Source organism: Oryctolagus cuniculus, chromosome 9 (assembly GCF_051225735.1).
Source record: "Oryctolagus cuniculus isolate XC-2025 breed Fujian yellow rabbit chromosome 9, ASM5122573v1, whole genome shotgun sequence".
Lineage (NCBI taxonomy): Eukaryota > Metazoa > Chordata > Mammalia > Lagomorpha > Leporidae > Oryctolagus > Oryctolagus cuniculus.
In genome coordinates, this window is record NC_142875.1 from 78,989,274 (window position 1) to 79,011,235 (window position 21,962).

The 21,962-nt window shown below is 35.8% G+C and overlaps 1 protein-coding gene and 1 pseudogene across 10 annotated transcripts in view; one reads left to right on the top strand and one right to left on the bottom strand.

Annotated features, from left to right (window-relative positions):
* Positions 1 to 21,962, bottom strand: part of NBEA (neurobeachin) — a 732,675-nt gene that overhangs the window by 606,394 nt on the left and 104,319 nt on the right. For all 10 annotated transcript variants that reach the window (XM_070049020.2, XM_070049018.2, XM_051831739.3 and 7 more), the window contains exons 7-8: positions 19,958 to 20,077; positions 18,139 to 18,285 (exon numbers count right to left, since the gene is read on the bottom strand). In XM_070049020.2, coding sequence (XP_069905121.1) covers positions 18,139 to 18,285; positions 19,958 to 20,077 — 267 coding nt within the window. The remainder of the gene's footprint in view (positions 1 to 18,138; positions 18,286 to 19,957; positions 20,078 to 21,962) is intronic.
* Positions 1,719 to 11,725, top strand: LOC127487151 (protein DEK pseudogene; annotated as a pseudogene).

The window sequence follows — 21,962 nt, forward strand, 5'->3', positions numbered from 1 at the left end:
AGATTTCCTACTTAATCTTGATACTTTATGAGCCTGAATGAGCTGATTTTAAAGCTACTGTCTCCATCAAGCATCTCCCAGTTTCTACAATATGTAACTCTCTTCTTCATGATCCCATAGGACCTAGTGCTCATGATTATAACTTCAACAAACTCTACTTTACAGAATTTTCTGTACCTTTCTCCCTCACTTTGATTATAAGTACTTTAAAGGTAATTTAAAATTTACATCTTCCATAATGCCTACAGCAATCCTTTGTGCACAGAAATTCCTTAATAAATGGTCTTCTAATTATAAAAGTCAGATAGGGAAGTACTATGCTAATGGAATAATTTTGTTTTTCTACCAGCCATATTAAAACTAATTTTTTTAACTTGGAGAAAATTGAGAATTTAGAACAAAATAATTTAATATTAACTTTTTTTTTTTTTTGACAGGCAGAGTGGACAGTGAGAGAAACAGAGAGAAAAGTCTTCCTTTTCTGTTGGTTCACCCCCCAATAGCTGCTGTGGCCAGCGTGCTGTAGTCAGAGCACCGCGCTGATCTGAAGCCAGGAGCCAGGTGCTTCTCCTGGTCTCCCATGCAGGTGCAGGGCCCAAGGACCTGGGCCATCCTCCACTGCACTCCCGGGCCACAGCAGATAGCTGGACTGGAAGAGGAGCGACCAGGACAGAATCCGGCACCCCGACCGGGACTAGAATCCGGTGTGCTGGTGACGCAGGCCGAATATTAGCCTATTGAGCCACAGCACTGGCCAATATTAACTTTTAAGATTAAAATATACTAGCCTACTGCAGCTTTGATATTCTTCTCCCCCTGAAAATTCTTATTTTCTACTACTGCTAAAGTCACTTTTTAGTATTTGTCTACTGAAGTATTTTTCTTTCTGTTTATAGAGAAACTGTGCCTTTTTCCTTTATTGCAATTATAGAATAACTGTTTTTCTCTAGAAACACATCAACCATTAAACATGAATATGAAATATGTGGATATGAAAATACAAATTCTTTTTCCAACTGATTTGCAAGTAACAAAACGTTTTTGAGCTCAAAGCCTTGTTATAATAATTATTGATATAATTAATTTTATAACCTTCAACCAATTTAAGATAAAATACTTTGGCTTTCTTTTTTTTTTTAAGATTTATTTATTTATTTGCAAGTCAGAGTTACACAGAGAAAGGAGAGGCAGAGAGGCAGAGAGAGAGAGAGAGAGAGAGAGAGAGAGAGAGGTTTTCTATCGCCTGGGTCACTCCCCAATTGGTCACAACGGCTGGAGCTGAGCCGATCCAAAGCCAGGAGTTTCCTCCAGGTCTCCTACGCAGGCGCAGGGCCCAAGGACTTGGGCCATCTTTTACTGCTTTCCCAGGCGATAGCAGAGAGCTGGATCGGAAGTGGAGGAGCCAGGTCTCAAACCGGCGCCCATATGAGATGCCAGAGCTTCAGGCCAGGACATTTACCCACAGCGCCACAGTGCCAGCCCCTTGGCTTTCTATATATAGGTACCAATTCTACAACATGTTAAAGATGTCATTACTCTGTTACTATCATGGTTACTATCTTTTAAAAACAATTAAGACTTCCAGTTGTAGATGGCACAATAAAAAGGGAGTTCACTGCTCTAGTCTAGGGGAAGATAGTTTTTTTTAAAAAAAGTGGATAGAGTGCAATTTCAGGGAAGGGTTAGTGAGAAAATGGAAGGGGACATTATGGACCTGCATGGAGGGTGTGTACACGCAGCTCAGGACCTCAAGTAGCCCAGAGCCTCAGCTCCAGCTCTGGAGTAAAGTGGGACCAGACTGCAGCAGCCACAAGAAACTGGCAATAAAGGTGCAGGAAGAGCCTGGCAGGGGTCCAGTTTGGAGCCCTGTGGGGAACAGTGTAGCTGCCAAGCTCCCGGATGAGCTGGCACTGGTGTCCTATAACCAGCTGAGAGAGGGCAGGCACTATTTTGGACAAATGTAACAGCAGTACCAGATCGAGTCTGCACTCCCAGCAACCAGCTGAGAGTAGACGCATGAGTCTGGCTGGGAGAACTGACAGGGGATTGGGTGCTTGTGACCATAGAAACCTTGTTTGCAGGGACTATAAAAACTCTGTGGCTGTGTGGGAAAGTGCAGGGTATGGCTTGTCCTTTGGGCAGTGACTGTGGGCAGCTCTACATGTTTGGTGCGCCCTGATTCCCTGTTCAGGGTCATTGTTGCAAGATCCGTATTCACACTGAGGACTGCACAGATGATTTGTGTGGTTCTTGTAGCAGCATGGATAAAAACTGAATACACTGGAGCTTGTGCCCAGGCATTGGTCTCATTTGAGGAGAGGAGGTGAGACTGAGATTATGCCAATAGAGCGGAATAAAACTCCTCTCTTAAAAAAAATAAAAAACAAAAACAAAAATAAAAGAGGAGGAGGAGATTTACCATGCCCAACTTGGGGATCATCCTGGAGCACTGAACAAAGCTCCCTGACCCAGCTCAGTCCTCTGAGTATTCACTGAGAGAGCAGACACTCCATTAAGCCCAGAGGCATAGACAAAAGATAAAAACCATGATGAAAAAAAAATGATCACAAATGCTTAATAATAAATGGAGCAATTCAATAAACAAGAATAAAAAAGACAAAATGATGCCCGAAAAGAACACAACACTTCAACACTAGAGCGTGAAGATGAGATGACAAAATGCCAGAAACAAAATTAAAAAAAATATATATAGGATTACATCTAAGTAATCAGAAGCAAATTCATGAACTAAAGAAATCTGTACCTGACATAAATGAAAATTTTTCCCACTAAATTGAGATTTTAAAGAGAAATCAAAATGAAATATTAGAAATGAAAAATCAATACAGCAAATAAAAAATATAGTGGAAAGATTTAAAAACAGAATCAATGAGTCAGAAGAAAGAATTTCTGAGTTTGAAGACAAATCTCTTGAAATTACACAGTCAGACACCCCCCCCCCCGCAAAAAAAAAAAAGAAGAGGAAATTAGAAAACTAAAAACAGTGTCGGAGATTTATGGGGTACTATCAAACCACCCACCGTACAGATCTTAGAGGAGTTCCTGAAGGCATGGAAAGAGAGAATGGATTAGAAGGCCATTTTAGTGAGATAATTACAGAAAACTTTCCCAATTTGGAGAAAGAAAGGGACATCCAAGGACAGGAAGCACATAGAACTCCTAATAGACATAACCAAAAAGATTTTCACCATGTCACATTGTAGTCAAACTCTCCACAGTAAAACATAAAGAAAAGATTCTAAAATGTGCATGAGAGAAACACCAGATTACTTTCAGAGGATCTCCAATTAGACCCACAGCTGATTCTCATAGAAATCCTACAGGCTAGGAGAGAATAGAAATATATATTCCAAGTCTTAAGAGAAAAAAACCTGTCAACCCAGAAAACTGTAACCAGCAAAACTCTCATTTATGAGTGAAAGTGAAATAAAGACCTTTCATAACAGAAATTGAAAGAATTTGTCACCACTCATCCAGACTTACAAAAGATGCTTAAGGATGTGCTACACACAAAAACACAGAAACACAGACATCACTATTAAACAAGGTGAAGGCAGAAAATCTCCCAGTAAAAGTACAAAGGAAATCCAAAATAAACAATAGGAATATTTATAGAAAACTGGCAGGGCTAAGTCGTTACATATGAACGTTACCTTGAACATAAATGGCCTCCATTCTCCAGTTAAAAGCTACAAAATGGCAGAATGGATTAAAAAACAAAACCCATCTATTTGCTGCTACAAGAAACATATCTCACCAACAAAGATACATGAAGACTGAAAGTGAAAGGATGGAAAACAGATATTCCATGCCAAAAGAAACCAAAAAAGAGCTGGTATAGCCATCCTAATATCAGACAAAATAGTCTTTAACACAAAAACAGACTTTAACACAAAAGAGGCAAAGAAGAGCACCAACAAAATACTAGCCACCTGAATCCAGCAACACATCAGAAAGATCATACACATGAACTAAGTGGGATTTATCCCTGGTATGCAGAGATAGTTCAATATTCACAAATCAATCAATGTGATACAGCACATTATCAAATTGAAGAACAAAAGCCATATGGTTATCTCAATGGATGCAGAGAAATCATTTGATAAAATACAACACTCTTTTCATGATCAAAACTCTGAGTAAATTGGGTATAGAAGGAACATTCCTCAATCTAATCAAGGCAATTTATGAAAAAGTCACAGCCAGCATGCTATTGAATGGCAAAAGTTGTAAACATTCCCATTGAGATCTAGAACCTGAAAAGGATGCCCACTCTCACCTGGAAGTTTTAGCCAGAGCCATTAGTCAAGAAATAGAAATCAAGGGGATACAATTGGTAAGGAGAAAATCAAACTATCCCTATTTGCAGATGACATGATTTTATACACAGGGGATCCAAAAGACTACATTAAGAGACTATTGGAAATCATAAAAGAGTTTGGTAAAGTAGCAGGATATAAAATTAACACACAAAAATCATTAGCCTTTGTATACAAAGACAATGCAATGGCTGAGAAAGAACTTCTACGATCAATCCATTCACAATAGATACCAAAAAAAAAAAAAATCAAATATCTTGGAATAAATTTAACCAGGAATGTTCAAAGATTTCTATGATGAAAATTTCAAAACATTAAAGAAATAGAAGACAAAAAAATGGAAAAATCTTCCATGTTCATGGATTGCAAGAATCAATATCATCAAAATGTCCATACTACTGAAAGCAATTTACAGATTCAATGCAATACCAATCAAAATTCCAAGGACATTCTACTCAGATATAGAAAAAATGCTGAAATTCATATGGAATCACAGGAGACCCCAAATAGCTAAAGCAATATTATACAACTAAAACAAAACTGAAGGCATCACAATACTAGATTTCCAGACATACTACATGGCAGTTATAATCAAAACAGTCAACTACTGGTATAAAAACACATGGATAGAGCAATGGAACAAAGAAGAAATGTCAGAAATCAATCACTGCAAAAATCCACTTAAAATGGAGTAAAGACCTACATCTATGATCTGATATCAAATTATTAGAAAATTCCAGGGAAACGCTGCAAGGCATTGGCATAGGCAAAGACTTTTTGGAAAGGACCCCAGAAGCACAGGCAATCAAACCAAAATTCACAAATGCGATTACATCAATTGAGAAGTTTTTGCACTGCAAAAGAAAGACAGCAAAGTGAAGAGGTAACTGACAAACTGGGATAAATTATTTGTAAACTGTGCAACTGATAAAGGATTAGTAATCAGAATATATATAGAGATCAAGAAATTCAATAACTACAAAACAAACAGCCCATTTAAGAAATGGAAAAAGGACTTAAACAGGTATTTATCGAAAGAGGATATCCAAATAGCTAACAGACACATGAACAATGTTCAAGATCACTAGCCCTCAGGGAAATGCAAATCAAAACCACAAGGAGGTTTCACCTCACCACCCTCCCCCTAAGCATAGTTTTCCTACAGAAATCAACAAACAGCAAACGCTGGCGAGGATGTGGGGAAAAAGGTACCCTAATCCACTGTTGCTGGGAATGTAAACTGGTACAGCCATTGTGGAAGACAGTATGGAGATATCTCAGAAATCTGAATAGAGACCTACCAAATGACCAGCCACCCCACTCCTGGGAATTTACCCAAGGGAAATGAATTCAGCATATGAAAAAGTTATCAGTACATGCATGTTTACTGCAGCTCAATTCACAGTAGCTGAGATACAGAATCAACCTAAATGCCTGTCAACTTAAGACTGGATAAAGAAATTATGGGACATGTATACCATGGAATGCTACATGGCACTAAGAAAAAAATGAAATCCTGTCATTTGCAACAAAATGGATGAAACTGGAAAACATCATACTTAGTGAAATAAGCCAATACCAAAAGGACAAATACCATGTGTTCTCGACCTGATCTGTGATAACTAATAGAGCACCTAAAAGATAATCTATAGAAGTGAAATTAACACTTCAAGATGCAATGACTTTGAACAACCCTTGTCTCAACTGATGAGGAACAGTTTTTTTTTTTCTTTATACAATTTGCTGAACACTTTACTTACTATCAAGTTAATTGTATAAGTATAAAGTTAATTCAAAATAAAAAAAATTAGTTTTCAGGGGCTGGCACTGTGGCAAAGCAGGTAAAGCCACTGCCTTCAAAGCTGGTATACCATATGGGCACTGATTTGAGTCCTGACTGCTATTTCTGAGCTGGCACCCTGCAGGTACACCTGGGAAAGCAACAAATGCCTGGATCCCTGCACCCATGTGGGAAAGCAGGAAGAAGCTCCTGGCTCCTGATTTCCACCTGGCCCAGCCCTGGCCGTTGCAATTATTTGGGGAAATGAACCAACAGATGAAGGATTTCTCTGTCTCCCTCCACCTCTCTCTGTAACTCTGCCTTTTAAATCAATGACATAAATATTTATAAAATCACTGCTATAGTTTCTAAACACTTAAAAAATTTAGTCCTGAATATTTTGTTGATTTTAACATTTTTTGTTGTTATTGATGGGGAAAGTAATATTAACAACTCATAATTAACTTATTTCCAGAATTAGTGATTTGAAATAAAATACTATACAATGTATTGTGAGATAACTATTATTAGCTTTTCCATGTATACATTTTACCACTGTAGAAATGTTTGTACATTTCACTGTCTAGAACAGAACGTTTATTTTCATTTTGTTCATACTGCTTACATTGTAATTAAAAATTTTAATATATTATCCTGAGCTCTTAAAATCTTTTTTGTGGAAATGCAATACAAGATGTCTAGGAAAACCTATCCTGATTTGGAAAAAAATAGCTTTAATATTTTCTGCTCCATGAGACAAAAACATTAATGCCCTCCTTTTAGTTTCAAAAAATTTATAACTGTAACTTAAATAATTATAAACATTTAATCAATTAAATGACCTAAATAAGTTCCTAATCTTTTCACCATTTGTGGTATCTGAGATATTTCTAAACCTTTAAAGTTATATATAAAGGTGGGATAACATATTTGCAAATAAATACCCATATATGTTATTTTTTTTATTTTTAGGAATTCCAGAAGAAAAATTATTAGATACAATGTTAAGCTTAACACAAGGATAAGAATAAAGAGTGATTCCAAATAGTCATTAGGATCTTTCTAGGGTGACAAAAGTATACTAAACTTGGATTGCAAAGATGTTTGCACAACTCTAATTTTGCCAAAATACATGATTCGTGCATCTAAAACGAGTGAATTATACAATAAATTTCACATTAATAAAGCTGACATTTTAAAAGAAAAAAAGGAAGGTATGAATATATTTCATACTAGCTATATTCAAAAGAGTAGTATATTGTGCCACATTTTTTTATTTTTTAAACTTTTATTTAATAAATATAAATTTCCAAAGTACAACTTCTGGATTATAGCGGCTTTTCCCCCACATAACCTCCCTCCCACACACAAACCATCCCATCTCCCACTCCCTCTCCCATCCAATTCACTTCAAGATTCATTTTCTTTTTTTTTTTATTTTTTATTTTTTATTTTTATTTTTATTTTTATTTTTGATAGGCAGAGTGGACAGTGAGAGAGAGACAGAGAGAGAAAGGTCTTCCTTTTGCCGTTGGTTCACCCTCCAATGGCCGCCGCTGCAGCCGGCGCACCGCGCTGATCCGATGGCAGGAGCCAGGATCCAGGTGCTTTTCCTGGTCTCCCATGGGGTGCAGGGCCCAAGCACCTGGGCCATCCTCCACTGCACTCCCTGGCCATAGCAGAGAGCTGGCCTGGAAGAGGGGCAACCGGGACAGAATCCGGCGCCCCGACCGGGACTAGAACCCGGTGTGCCGGCGCCGCAAGGTGGAGGATTAGCCTATTGAGCCACGGCGCCGGCCCAAGATTCATTTTCAATTATCTTTATATACAGAAGATCAATTTAGTATATATTAAGTAAAGATTTCAACAGTTTGCACCCACACAGAAACACAAAGTATAAAGTACTGTTTGATTACTAGCTATACCGTTAATTCACATAGTACAACACATTAAGGACAGAGATCCTACATGGGGAGTAAGTGCGCAGTGACTGCTGTTGTTGATTCAACAACTGACACTCTTGTTTATGGCGTCAGTAATCATCCAAGGCTATTGTCATGAGCTGCCGAGGCTATGGAAGCCTCTTGAATTTGCCAACTCCTATCTTAATTAGACAGGGCCATAGTCAAAGTGGAAGTTCTCTCCTCCCTTCTTTGATGGCCCGTTCTTTCCACTGGGATCTCACTCACTCACAGAGATCTTTCATTTAGGTTTTTGTTTGTTTTTTGTTTGTTTGTTTGTTTTTTTGCCACAGTGTCTTGGCTTTCAATGCCTGAAATACTCTCATGGGCTTTTTAGCAAGATCCAAATGCCTTAAAGACTGATTCTGGTTGTGCCACATTTTTAACGTAGATCATTCTAGTATAGTACTTTAATACAGAATATTTTATGTAACAAGAACACAACAGTCATTCTTTGAAGAACATATCGGGGATGGCATTGTGGCATAGAGGGTAAAAGTGCTGCCTGTGACAACAGCATCCCTGTTTCAAATCCTGGCTACTCCAGTCCTGATTCAGCTCCCTGCTATTAGCCTGGAAAAAGCAGCAGATGGGCCAAGTATTTGAGCCCCTGACACCCACATGGGAGACCTGGAAGAAGCTCCTAGCTGCTGGCATCAGCCTAGCTCAGCGCTGTCCATTGTAGCCATCTGGGGAGTGAACCAGCAAATTGAATATTTCAATTGGTATCTCTCCCTCCTTTCATCCCTACCTCTTTGTGTGTGTGTGTGTGTGTGTGTATGTGTGGCTAGGTGTTCCTCACTGTAATTCATTCAAAAAAAAACTAAATAAATCCTTAATTTTAAAAAAGAACATATGGAACAACTACCAGAAAAAAATATATATTCAGGTTCACCAAACATGTCTCAATGAACTTTAAAAAATGTAATTAGGCGCCAGAGTTCTGGCATAGCTAGTAAAGCCACCAACTGCAGTGCCGACATCCCATATGGGTGCTGCTTCGAGTCCCAGCTGCTCCTCTTCTGATCCTGCTCTCTGCTAGGCTGGGAAAGCAGTGGAAGATGGCCCAACTCTTTGGAGACCCAGAAGAAGTTTCTGGCTTCTGGCTTTGGATCGGCCCAGCTCCGGCCATTGCGACCATTTGGAGAGTGAACCAGCAGATAGAAGACCCCTCTCTCTCTCTGCCTCTGCCTGTAATTCTGCCTTTCAAATAAATAAATCTTTAAAAAGCATTGAAATCATATAAATGTACACATTTCTTGAAAAATAAAGTGATAAAAAATTTAACATATAATGTGAGAAGCCAGAGCCACGCCATTACAGGCTTCTCACAAGATAAAGGAACTGGCTAGGCCCAGGGTGCACCAGGTACAAGAAGATGAAACCTGACATGGGGCAGTCCTTGGTCCCACAGGACCAGGTTGGGGCAACCAGTGAGGTGGGCTGTCCTTGGTCCGGCAGGGCCAGGGGAAAAAAGGAATGGGCACATAATACTTGTTTGCCCAGGGACTACAAAAACCCTGGAAACAAAGAGAAGGGGGTCTTGGTCTTCCAGCACTGCTTTGCACAGGAGGCCAGGGCCCCAGCATGCTGGACCTACAAATACAGTCCCTTTGTTCTTTGCATTTCGGTGAGTCTCGCTGCTTCTTCCTATCTGGGCAATCTGGAACACAACAATAAATGTGAACTCTATTACACATTAAATAATTTTTATCTATGAGAATAATTTTAAAATTTGATACAAAGAACACCCTACTTATTCTACAGCCTCAATACTTGGATCCTTCATATACTGGCAAAGAAGTTTCAAAAAGAATTTTTTATAGAAATCTTTTATTTAATAAATATAAATTTCGTTAAGTACAACTTTTGGATTATAGTAGTTCTTCCCCCCATTCCCACTCTCCTATCCCCAAACCATCTCACCTCCTACTCCCTCTCCCATCACATTCTTCATTAAGATTCATTTTTAATTATCTCAAAAAGAATTCCAAAGTAATCCAACAAGAAGAAATCGTAAAAGCATCATGAGGTAAATGACTTTTCACTTCAGAGGAACCCAAAAAACATTTAATAGCAAAAATATTTTTTAAATGCCAGAACACAATGCAAGAAAACATTCAAAGAAAACTTTCAACCAAGAATTTATACCCAGAAAAGCTCACTCAAAATTGAAACTAGAAAAAAAAAACAAAACACATTTTGGTTGCCAGCAATGTAATAACAAAGGCAGTCCTTCACACTTAAAGCAAATTATCTCATAATCTACATGAAAAGCAAAGAGCACTTGTGAAGATAATACAGTAATTATAAAAGATAGTATAGGTAGGTGAGTGTCACACCAGATCATGGCCCAGGAGCCTTCTCCTCACTGTTGGCCTCTGGAGCCTCCCTGAGACTCCTTGTACTTTTCCCACCAGGCTCACGTTGGCAGGAATCCACAGTCCTCTATATGTCTTCCTCAGCCCACTTCTGACAAGAGCCTGACTTGCCAGACCCAGGAGAGAAGAGGGCGAGGAGGAGGAGGACGAAGATGAGGAAGAGAAGGATGAGGAAGAGTAGAAAGAAGAGTCTCATGGAAGAGGGCAAGAGGGAAAAGAAAAAGTAGAGGTTGACAATGCAAGTCTCTTCCTTACAAAGGGAGCTATTTACAATTACACAAGGAAAGGGGCAGAGAAAATTTGTGAAATGGAAAGTATACATTTCTTTCTAAGAATAAAACAAATGAACTTAGAAATCCACACAAACTGCTTTACAACAGACCAGGCACAGTGTACTCATTAAAAAAAAATGTGGGTCAGTTCAGTCGTTTTCCATTTGAAAAAGGAAGTGTTCAGGATAAACAGAATAAAGAAATGCTGAAAAAATTTAGAAATACCATGTTAAAGAGCATCTGAAGACTCACTGGTTTCTTAAGGCACCCAAACCTTCTGGCAAACCATTGTTAAAGTCTGATAAGACTTCTAGCAAAGGCAGTAAGAAGGATTGGGACAGTTCTGGAACAGCAAGGAAAGCAAACAAACCAAATATCCTGAAATTCTGTGATATTAGCCTAATAGTGATACAGACAAAAACAAAAACCAGTAAGTCTTCAGAGAATGAAGATAAAGAAAGTGAAGAGGAGCCACCAAAAAAGACTTCTAAAAGAGAAAAACCTAAACAGAGGGCTGCAGCTAAAAGTAAAATGTCTCTAAAGTGCTAGTGTTAAGAAAGCAGATAGCAGCACCACCAAGAAAAATCAAAACGGTTCCAAGAAATAAAGTAAATCTGAGGACAGTTTGAATGCTGAACCTTTAATGTAAAAACTGAAGAAACCACCTACAGATGAAGAGTTAAAGGAAACAGTTAAGAAATTATTGGACAATACTAACTTGGAGGAAGCCACAATGAAGCAGATTTGTAAAGACATTTAGGAAAATTTTCCTGCTTATGACTTAACTGAAATAAAATATTTCATAAAAACTGTTGAAGAACTAAAATTTCTTGAGACTGATAAGGAGGGAGATGACTTGTTCCCATAGATTTGAAGATCTGATATATATGATTATACCAGCAAAGAGAATGCATTACTTTTTCTAAATAAGCATTGTGTTGGTAGAAGTAAACTGCTAACCCTTTATTATCTTGAGTGTTTAAACTGCATTTCTATGTAGTTTTTAGTAAAAATCTTTGAATGGCAGTGATTGTTTCTTGCTTTCATAGATGTATTTCATACATTTTTTTATTTCTTTATATAAAGTCATACAGTCTTGAATTTTGTTTTTTAGTGCACTTAATATTAGCTTGATAAGGTATTATTTTAATCAGGTAGAACAAAAGCTATTGTAACGGCCATTTTTTTTTTGACAGGTAGAGTTATATACAGTGAGAGAGACAGAGAAAAGGTCTTCCTTCCGTTGGTTCACCCCTGAAATGGCCGCTACAGTCGGAGCTACTCCTATTCGAAGCCAGAAGCCACGTGCTTCCTCCTGGTCTCCCATGCGGGTGCAGAGGCCCAAGCACCTGGGCCATCCTCCACTGCCCTCCCGGGCCACAGCAGAGAGCTGGACTGGAAGAGGAGCAACCGGGACTAGAACCAGCGCCCATATGGAATTGCAGGCGCCACAGTCGGAGGATTAACCAAGTGAGTCATGGCGCCGGCCCTGTAATGGGCATTTTTATACACAGACTATTGTGGTATTTAGTACATGAAATATTTTGAATACACTTCTCTTCTGTTAGAGTGAAAGTTCAGTGATGGTGTGTTCATCATGTAACTATACACAAGCTACAGTTGTCCAGAGGACTAGATTGGAACTTCTCTCCTGCATGTGTAAATACGTCACATTGTCAGCATGCCAGAAGTGACAGATGTTATTTTTGTATTTTTAAAAAACAATTTGTTGTATATAAGAGTTTTTATTTCTTTTGTGCAGATCAATTTTTAAACTCATGTAGATAGGTGTCTTTCCACTTGTAAACTATGAAATGTCAGTGTTGGGGCAGTGTGACAGAGCAGCGAAAGTCAGCAGTGACAGGACACTGAAGAAACAGACAGCTCTCCTGCTTTGCCTTTAAAGTGTCATCAATTTGTAGTTTTAGTGTTATATCTGAAAAAATGTTTGTTGATAAATTTTATATTAAGGACATACCAAAATCAATACATCAAAGCTTCAAAAATTTTGGGAAGAGGGGTTTCATACAACCACATTTGGCTTATCAATAAATTCACCAATTCTTATTAACTACTTTGCCCATAAAAAAATGCTGATACTTACCAGAAACTTGACCACCCTCATAATGATGATGAAGGTACCATATATAGTGCCAGAAATGTTAGGCAGTAGCGGCTATCTCTGACAAAGTATTTCCCAGAAATGAAAATATGCTTATATTTACCATAAAAGAAATTTAATGTGTTTGTGTAATTTGTACTGTTGGGTTTGAAATTTTACCAATCAGGATTCTAGGTGATCAGCAGATGGCCACTCCTGAGTGAGACTGATTTTATCTTTTGTCTTAATCAGTTTATTAAATAATCTCTGAATCTTACACTAAAACATGCTGTTATAACAAAAATAAAATATGTGATGTACTAATTGAATGTTTAAAAAATACATCATAGAATAGAAATATAGGGCCGGTGCTGTGGAATAGCGGGTAAAGCCACCACCTGCAGTGCCAGCATCAGATATGGGCACTGGTATGAGTCCTGGCTGCTCCACTTCCTATCCAGCTCTCTAATATGGCCAGGGAAAGCAGTAGCAGAAGGCCCAAGTCCTTGGGATCAGCGCAGCTCCAGCCTTTGTGGCCAATTGGGGAGTGAACCAGCAGATAGAAGACCTCTCTCTCTCTCTCTCTCTCTGCGTCTCTTTCACTTTCTATGTAACTGACTTTCAAGTAAAATAAATAAATCTTTGAAAAGAAAGAACAGAAATATATAAAACTGATGATGAATGTGAACAGGTCTTTTCTCAGGTTTGACTTATTTCTTTATGAAATTATTAAGACTTTAGGGAAAGGTATGTTTAATGTAATGAATGGAATAAGGAACTAACAGAGACCTAGGAATTGGCCTTTGATTTTAAATATTCTGACTAACCTTGTCAATAAAAATTATAAACCTAAAAAAATTTTAAAATGATGGTATACACAGATATTCCTTTACCATTTTTCTTTTGATTTACAAGCAGTTGTATAAAGAATTATGTTATTGGATTTCTATGGAATAGAAATATAATATATTTGATAGCAATAATACAAAGAAGATGGGTGGGAACAAAGCGATAGTGACTTAAGGAAATGACTGCAGGTGATAATTGAAACCACAGGAACAAATGAGGATCCATAATTAAAAGAAGGCAAATACAAGGAAATTCACCAGCACATACTTGATTTGCTTTCTGCTCTCAGCTTCTTTAAAAGGCATACAATGAACCAATTAAATTGTTTTTATTTTGACTTTTTTAGGTTTATTTTTTAAATTTTATTTGTTATACAAGCTCCATGTATTTCCTACAAACAGTCAGGAACATAGTGATACTTCTCATTCTACTTCCTGTTCATGCTCCCACCCTTCTACCTCCTCCCTCCCCTATCCCCTCTCTTAATTTTTACAAAGATCCATTATCACTTTACTTTATATTCACAACCTTAACCCTACACTAAGGAAAAAATTCGAAAAACAGTGTGAAGAAAAAAACAGAAATTTTTAAAGGAATATGATTATAAAAGTTGTAATTACAAAATAATGAAATGTGTTTGTAATATCTGTAGATATGAGTATATAAAGCAAAAAATGTCAAGAAGGGGAAACCTAAGAAACCCACACAAAATTACAAATCCCTCCCCACAAAAAAACGTTTTTAATGTTTAAGGAGATGGAAATGCTAAATAACCTGATTTGATCATCACTCACTGAAACATTTATCAAATTATCACACCTCACAAATATATACAATTAAAATAAATTATAAATTAAAAAGAAAATATAGTTATTTTTGTAAAGAAATTGTTAGTTTAAAATAAATTAATACCTAATTTTCTGTTAAACAAACAAACAAACAAAAAAAAACAAAGACACCCAGTGGATGAGAGAACCCAGAGATAGTACCAAACACTACATTTTCTCCTCTATAAAGGAACTTCAAAAAGATTGTGAAAATTTTAATATAAGTTTATTTTAGCACACAAAAAACTGGAGTTCATATAAATGAAGGGTCTTCAAAAAGTTCATGGTTCATGGAAAAAGTGTATGTTCATGGAAAAAATTATTGATCTCAAAACATTTTTGTACCAAATTAGGCAAATCAACAAGGAAACAGAACATATGAACAAAAACCAACTAAATATTACAGGTATCTCTAGAATAGACCACGTAACATAGCAAATACACCTTCTTCTAAAGTACACATGAAATATCCTGGATATGCCAATTTTATGTCATAAAACAAACCTTAATATGTAACAGATCCAATACAAAGTGATTTTCCCCAAGTCTAATGATTTATTTAATTCATAAGTGATACTCTTCTTTTTTTGTTTGTTTGTTTGTTTGTTTTTTGACAGGCAGAGTGGACAGTGAGAGAGAGAGACAGAGAGAATGGTCTTCCTTTGCCGTTGGTTCACCCTCCAATGGCCGCTGCGGCCGGCGCGCTGTGGCCGGCACACCACGCTGATCTGATGGCAGGAGCCAGGTACTTATCCTGGTCTCCCATGGGGTGCAGGGCCCAAGCACTTGGGCCATCCACCACTGCACTCCCTGGCCACAGCAGAGAGCTGGCCTGGAAGAGGGGCAACCGGGACAGAACCCGGTGCCCCGACTGGGACTAGAACCCGGTATGCAGGTGCCGCAAGGCAGAGGATTAGCCTAGTGAGCCCCGGCGCTGGCCTAATACTCTTCTTATTTACTACTTAACTAATCACACACAGAAAATTCACTGCCAGTTTACACTACTCAAAAGCAGGCACAGAAATTAAAACTCTCTAATACTAGGTCAAAATCATTTACAATAGGCTCCACAGTGATACAGTTTGATGATGTTATCTAGGGAAAGAATTAATTAATTTACTTCAGGGCCCATATATTGACATAAAGCTCAGAATCACTGAGACAACTGACAGACTACTACAATTATACTAAGCTGCAAGAAATTTGAGGCAAAAAAGAGATACTGTGTTATTACACAACTTTAAATAGTTTAAGCTTCATGTATGATACAAATCAAAAGTCAACTAATTACTATATACAACATACCTTTTCAATATGGTAGCCCTCTACTCCTTAACTCACTCTGTCATATATTTTACTATAAAACTTGAAACTAATGTGAACCTCTCTGCTTCTTTTCCCATCAAAACTCAATCTGATCCTTGCCTCCTTCTCTGAATTCTGTGTATTTCTAAAGAAAATTGATTATTAAAATGTTTGCAAATGCAATCTATCAGAGTGGTATTATACTTCTAGAATGCACAAGCTGAGAAAATGTTTTGTTTTCATGAATGACAATGTCCATTAAAACAGGCACTGCAGGTTAGGAACTTAATAAAATATTTCTTCATGTAATACTCTAAATTTGACAGTATTTCCCTTTAAAAGTTCTGGCTATGATGTAGGCAACTCTATTGTGCAGTGGACATACTCTGTATCACACGGATATTTTTGTACAGAAAAAGGTGACACAGAGCTATTGCTTACTTTCACTGTTGTTATAAAAGGATGTGACAAGAGCTAGCCATATAACACATTACTAAGTTTGCAAAGCTGTTAAGGACATTCCTTTCTGAATGGAAGAATTATATAACTGCTTACAGTTCACTTTTTTAAGTTACCAGCAATTTTAACATTTCACTATAGCAAAACTGGATTAGCATTTTTATGTCTGTATTTCCTCAGTTTTTTTTTTATCTTTGTCTTTTACTTATTTATTCATTATTTAAAATCATTTTATTAGTGCTTGAAAAATTTAAACTCCAGGTATTTAGTGTAAAAAGGCAAAGAAGTATAAAAAAGGCAGGTTGCATATTAATTAAACATCTGAATAACAAAAACAGTTCCATGCAAAGTCTACATATGGCAGAACCATAACTCAAACCTAACAAAAGGACCAAGGAAAGCAAAAATGGCTGAACTAACAAAAATACATTTCTAAGACTAGTGAAATAAATAAAACAAAATGAATAAAAGAGTGTAGCAAGTAATGTCATAATGACATAAAATTAATAACACTATTGTAAGTATTAAAATCACTGGGAACAGATAGATCTTCTAATATGATTAAATTCAAATTGTTATTTATTTATTATAGAACATTTATATAAAAAGCAATTATCAATGTAAAAATACAAGAAAATAAAGATTACTTTAATGCTTAGTACCCCTCTAATTATTTAACACTAAGTTTAAAAAAACCACTTCAACACAAGACACATACTCCTTCACATTTATACAAACTTTTACTTATATTGTATAAATCTCAGTTCCAAATACTTAGGAATGTCACAATTCCCAACATGATTTAAGTAAAATCCAAACATATTTCCCTAGCCAAGTGTGCTGTTCATTATGTGAATACTCAATCCTAACTCAATAAGGCCTCATTTTCAAAGTTAAATAACAGGAAGAATATGATAAATCACAATGAGTTTTAAAAAATTATGATACTCACTACTGTACTCATTTCATTACTGACAAGTAGAAAAGCAAACATACAAGTTACAATTGAGTAACTTCAGCCATACATAATATTTTATATTATTTTCCTTTAGAATTATTTTCTCTTTAATTTTTATTCATATAAAGACAATATATTTCATTTTTATAGGTAAAATTCTAAGAGCATAAACATATTTCCCTTTCTCCTTCTTTCTCTCCCTCAATCCCCTTCGTCATTCTTTCTCTTCAATTTTTGCAAAAACACAATTTTAATCCATTCAATAATCACAGGCTGAATGCACCACTAGCCATAACTTTCAAGAAGTAGAAAGTCCACAGTTCCAAAGAAGTATAAATAAGGACCAAAAATAACAATTGAGTCACAAGATGTCCATTTCATCCCTAATTTTTTTTGTATTTATATTTATTACCACATATCTGAGAATATATTTGTCCTTTTAGGACTGGTTTATTTCACCAAACATAATGGTTTCCAGTTGCATCCATGTTGTTGCAAAAGACAAGATTGATTCTTTTTTTATGCTTGAGTAGTATAAACTGTGCTATCAAAGTTACTTAATCTTTTCAATAAGAATTTCATATGTTCATTATATAATGCATACATTTCAAAAATTGAGATTGTAAATACCATATTAAACCATATAATTCTGAAAGATTTATTACTTCAGAATTATAACAAAAGACAAATCTTCAAAATTAAAAAACATTCTCAAAAATAAAAAAGTACATGAAGGGAAAATAATTAAAAAGAGAGAAAGCACATTTTAAACTAAGAGAAACATAGTGACAACTGACTGAGTTTCAAAAAACAAACATGACTCTTAATCTACACCAACGAAATAAATTGTCACATTTTACATATAAAAATTCCCATAAATGTTCTAGTAAAATGATTATTACTACCTTATATCCAGGTCCTAACTGATGAATTGCAAATATCTGTGCTGGATTAAGTGCTTCACTGAACACATAAACCGCACCAAGTTGACCACAAAAGACCCTATTTGCATCAGCAGTTTCTGAAGATCCAAGAAAGCACTTGTCATAGCTCTGTGTTTAAAAAGTTATAAAAAAGAACAAATCATTATTTTGTAATAACAAAACATGTAAGTACATGTGCCTTCATTGTCATGAACATAACAATAAAACATAACAATAACAGATGAAAGCATTAGTTAAAACGTTAATGGAGTGTTTAAATAATAAAAGCCAGTAAAGATTTTTGTGAAAATTAGTTAAATGATTTATATTTGGAATTTAGCACACAAATTACCATCAGATTTTGCCACTTTCCAAATTCTATCATTAAAGGCAATAAATGTTTTAAAGGTATAGAAACTTAAAATGTTACTAAATGCATCTATTTATATGTATTACTATCCTGGCTTTTTCACTTCCTGGAGCATTATCACAAATAACTAAAAACTCTAAGTCTTTTTTCTTAATATTCTGTTTTACCAACTAATCATAGTCAACAAGACCACTGGAGTTTCTTCTACTCTAAAGTAAAAAGACTGTATCCTCTGAAGGACAAATAAAAGCAGAATTTCATTTGTATATTCTGTTAAAATTGCTCTTTTACTTATTGATTATGGTTCCACCGTTTGTTCCAAGTCAGGAAAAGCAATCTTTTCCTGTTAAGGTACAGAGAGGAAATATTTGAAACTTTACAAGCCACAGGTGGTATCTATGGTATATTCTTTAATTTTGTTTGTGTACTAAAAATAAAAATGAAATCTTTAAAAATGTAAAAATTAAGATTATTAGTTCCCAGGTGTTACAGAAACAGCCTGAAATTTTTATGTGGCCAACAAGCTATAGTATGCCACTCAGTGATACAAGGAACAAACTATGGGATACAAATACACAGTGCTAATTCAAAGAGTGCAACACAACAGCCAATCCCTGCCCTTCGGGAGACTAAAGTCTAGAGAGATGCAGACAAAACTGAGAAATAAAATCTATAGGCTGATGTGTTTTTAAATTATAAGCAGGTATCACATGTCTGCTCAAAACTTTTCAAGGATTTTTATGAGGGTATGATGGGAAAGCCTCAACTTATGTTTACATGAAAGGTCCACATGATTTGGCCCTCAACTACTCCTAATCTCAACAGTATCATCTTTCTTCCCTGTGCTCCAGACACACTGCCTTGCTGTTCCTTGAACTTCTCAATTCTGCTTTGAAGTGTTTGTACTTACTGTTCCCACTGAATGGAGTATGTACCCCAAATATTCAGATGGTTTGCTTCAGTTCTAACTAAAACCATCTCTGGTCAATCTAGTTTCTACCAAATCTACATTCATACTTTAAATATCTATTCCCCATTTTATTTTTTTGACAGCATTTATCACGATGTGACAAATAACAGTGATTATCTTGTACTTATTCATTCTGTTTAAAGTCTTTCTTCTATGCAAAATAAAGACATAAAACATATTCCTAGTGTTTAAGATTCTGGAAAGAATAAAATATGGTGCTTAAGTTTTGGTGCCAAAAATACTCAATAATTTGGCCAAGTAATTTTTTGCAGTATTATTTATGTAGGTTGGCAATTTAATTATACTAAATTTGACTTAAAGATGAACTTAATAAAAATAAACCTTCAAAGGAAAATACAGACAATTTTTCCCAAGTATATTATTATTCAATTCATGCTGCAGTGATGCATCATATTCTCAAATACATTAAAACACAGATTAAATTTTTTTAAAAAACTTACATCATTTGTGTTAACATGCCAAGCCATATCACCGTAGGATACCAGCTGTCCATTAACATAACACCGAATTTCACTGTTCCTCCATCGATTGTAAATATGGACGATGCTGATCATGTACCACTTTAATAAAAATAATTTAAAATATTATTATATGATGATTAGATATTAGTGTCTATGCAACAATGACATTCATAATACTAATGAAATGCTTCAATGACTATTAATGATCATCAACTATCATTTCTTCAAGTCCTCTCGCCCTCTTTATTTCACAGATGAAAAAAGCGACTCCTGAAAAACAATGTGGATACAGAACCAGAACCCTTTTACCCCCAGAATGATACTCCTCTTCAAATATACTATGATTCAAAGTTGTTGTAAGTACAATGATATTCGCATTCATTCACACCAACATTTACATTACATTGTGCCAGGTACTGCAGATGCCCAAGGCTGAGCAAACAGACCAAAGGCTCAGTTCTGGTCAAAGAGACACAGATGAAACAAATAAAAAAATGCAGAATTACCAATCATTCTAATTATAGTGGAAAAAAAACAACAGCATAAACTGAGAAAGCATAACCTATGATTTGACTTTGGATTGCCCAAGCAAGACAAACCTGTCAAAAGGTTTTAACATTTATACTAAGATTCTAGTAGTTTCATTTCCACAAATTAGATTCATTAATTCTACTGTTCAGTATGTGCTTTTTGCTTCATAATGTGTGAATATTCATTAAGAATCAATACATGACTTTATCTGGTTTCCATATTACACTTAAAAATGGTGTCAACAAAAAGCATTTTAAGTATCAACTTTGATAAGAGATGAAGTTTTCTAACAATTACTGGATCTAATTTTTAGAGTTTTCAGAATTCAAAGCCTAAAACAGCGAACACAGAAATATTTTTAAAGTATAGAAAAATGCAGGTAAGTTAATTTATAGGTATTTGAACAAATATGATTTCATGAGTTAAGAAAAATTTGATATGTTTGTTCTCTCTTCCAAAAAGTAAAATAAATGCAAGCATTGTTCTACAGATTATTTTAACATATCAACTTCATATTAATGTATTACTTCATATAAATCTGAGAATTATAAACCTACAGTAACTCTCAGTCACTATGATATTAGTTATTTCAAGGTGCCTAAAATATTGTGAGCAAAATTCAGTTTTATTCATTTCAATGTATAAAAGAAAAATATGCACTAAGCAATGCAGAGAAGGCAGAAATACAAAACTGTATCCTTAACTATAAAAAAAGTCAGGTCAAACACTTTAAATGCCTAACATACGTGCTTTTTTTCCCCACAAGTTGCTTCTTTCTAGATAATATTTAATGTACTGCTAACTGAATTATTTACTTGACATGAAAGTAACATGTATGCTGCTTCTGATTAAAATCAAAATAGAGGGGTCCAGCATTAAGATATGGGGTTACAATTGCCACTTGCAATGCCAGCATCATGTATTGGAGTGCTGGTTCAAGTCCTGGTGTTCCACTTCAGATCCTGCTCCCTGCTAATGAGCCTGGGAAATCAGAAGAGGATAGTCCATGTACTTGTGTTCCTGCTACCCATGTGGGAGACTTGGATGGAGTTCCTGGCTCCTAGTTTTGGACTGGCCCAGCCACTGCCAATGTGACCATTTGCAGAGTGAACAATAATATGAAAATCTCTCTCTCTCTCACACTCCCTATTTATCTCCATCATTCTGCCTTTCAAATACAGTTTTTAAAAACTAATAATAAAATTAGAAGAGGAAAATCTTTACTTATTAAAACATTCAATTTCTAAGTATTATATTAATTACCAAGACATAGAAACTGAGCTTAAAACGCTGTAAAAAAATCTTAATGCACTTTACATGTATAAGAACAAAAATTTATGTATATCAACTCAGCTGGCTTTTTAAACAGTCAACCAGATGGTCATCTAGGTAACACAGTCACTACTACATATTTTGAAGCAAAACCTTTAGAAATTTACCAGTCTTTAAACAG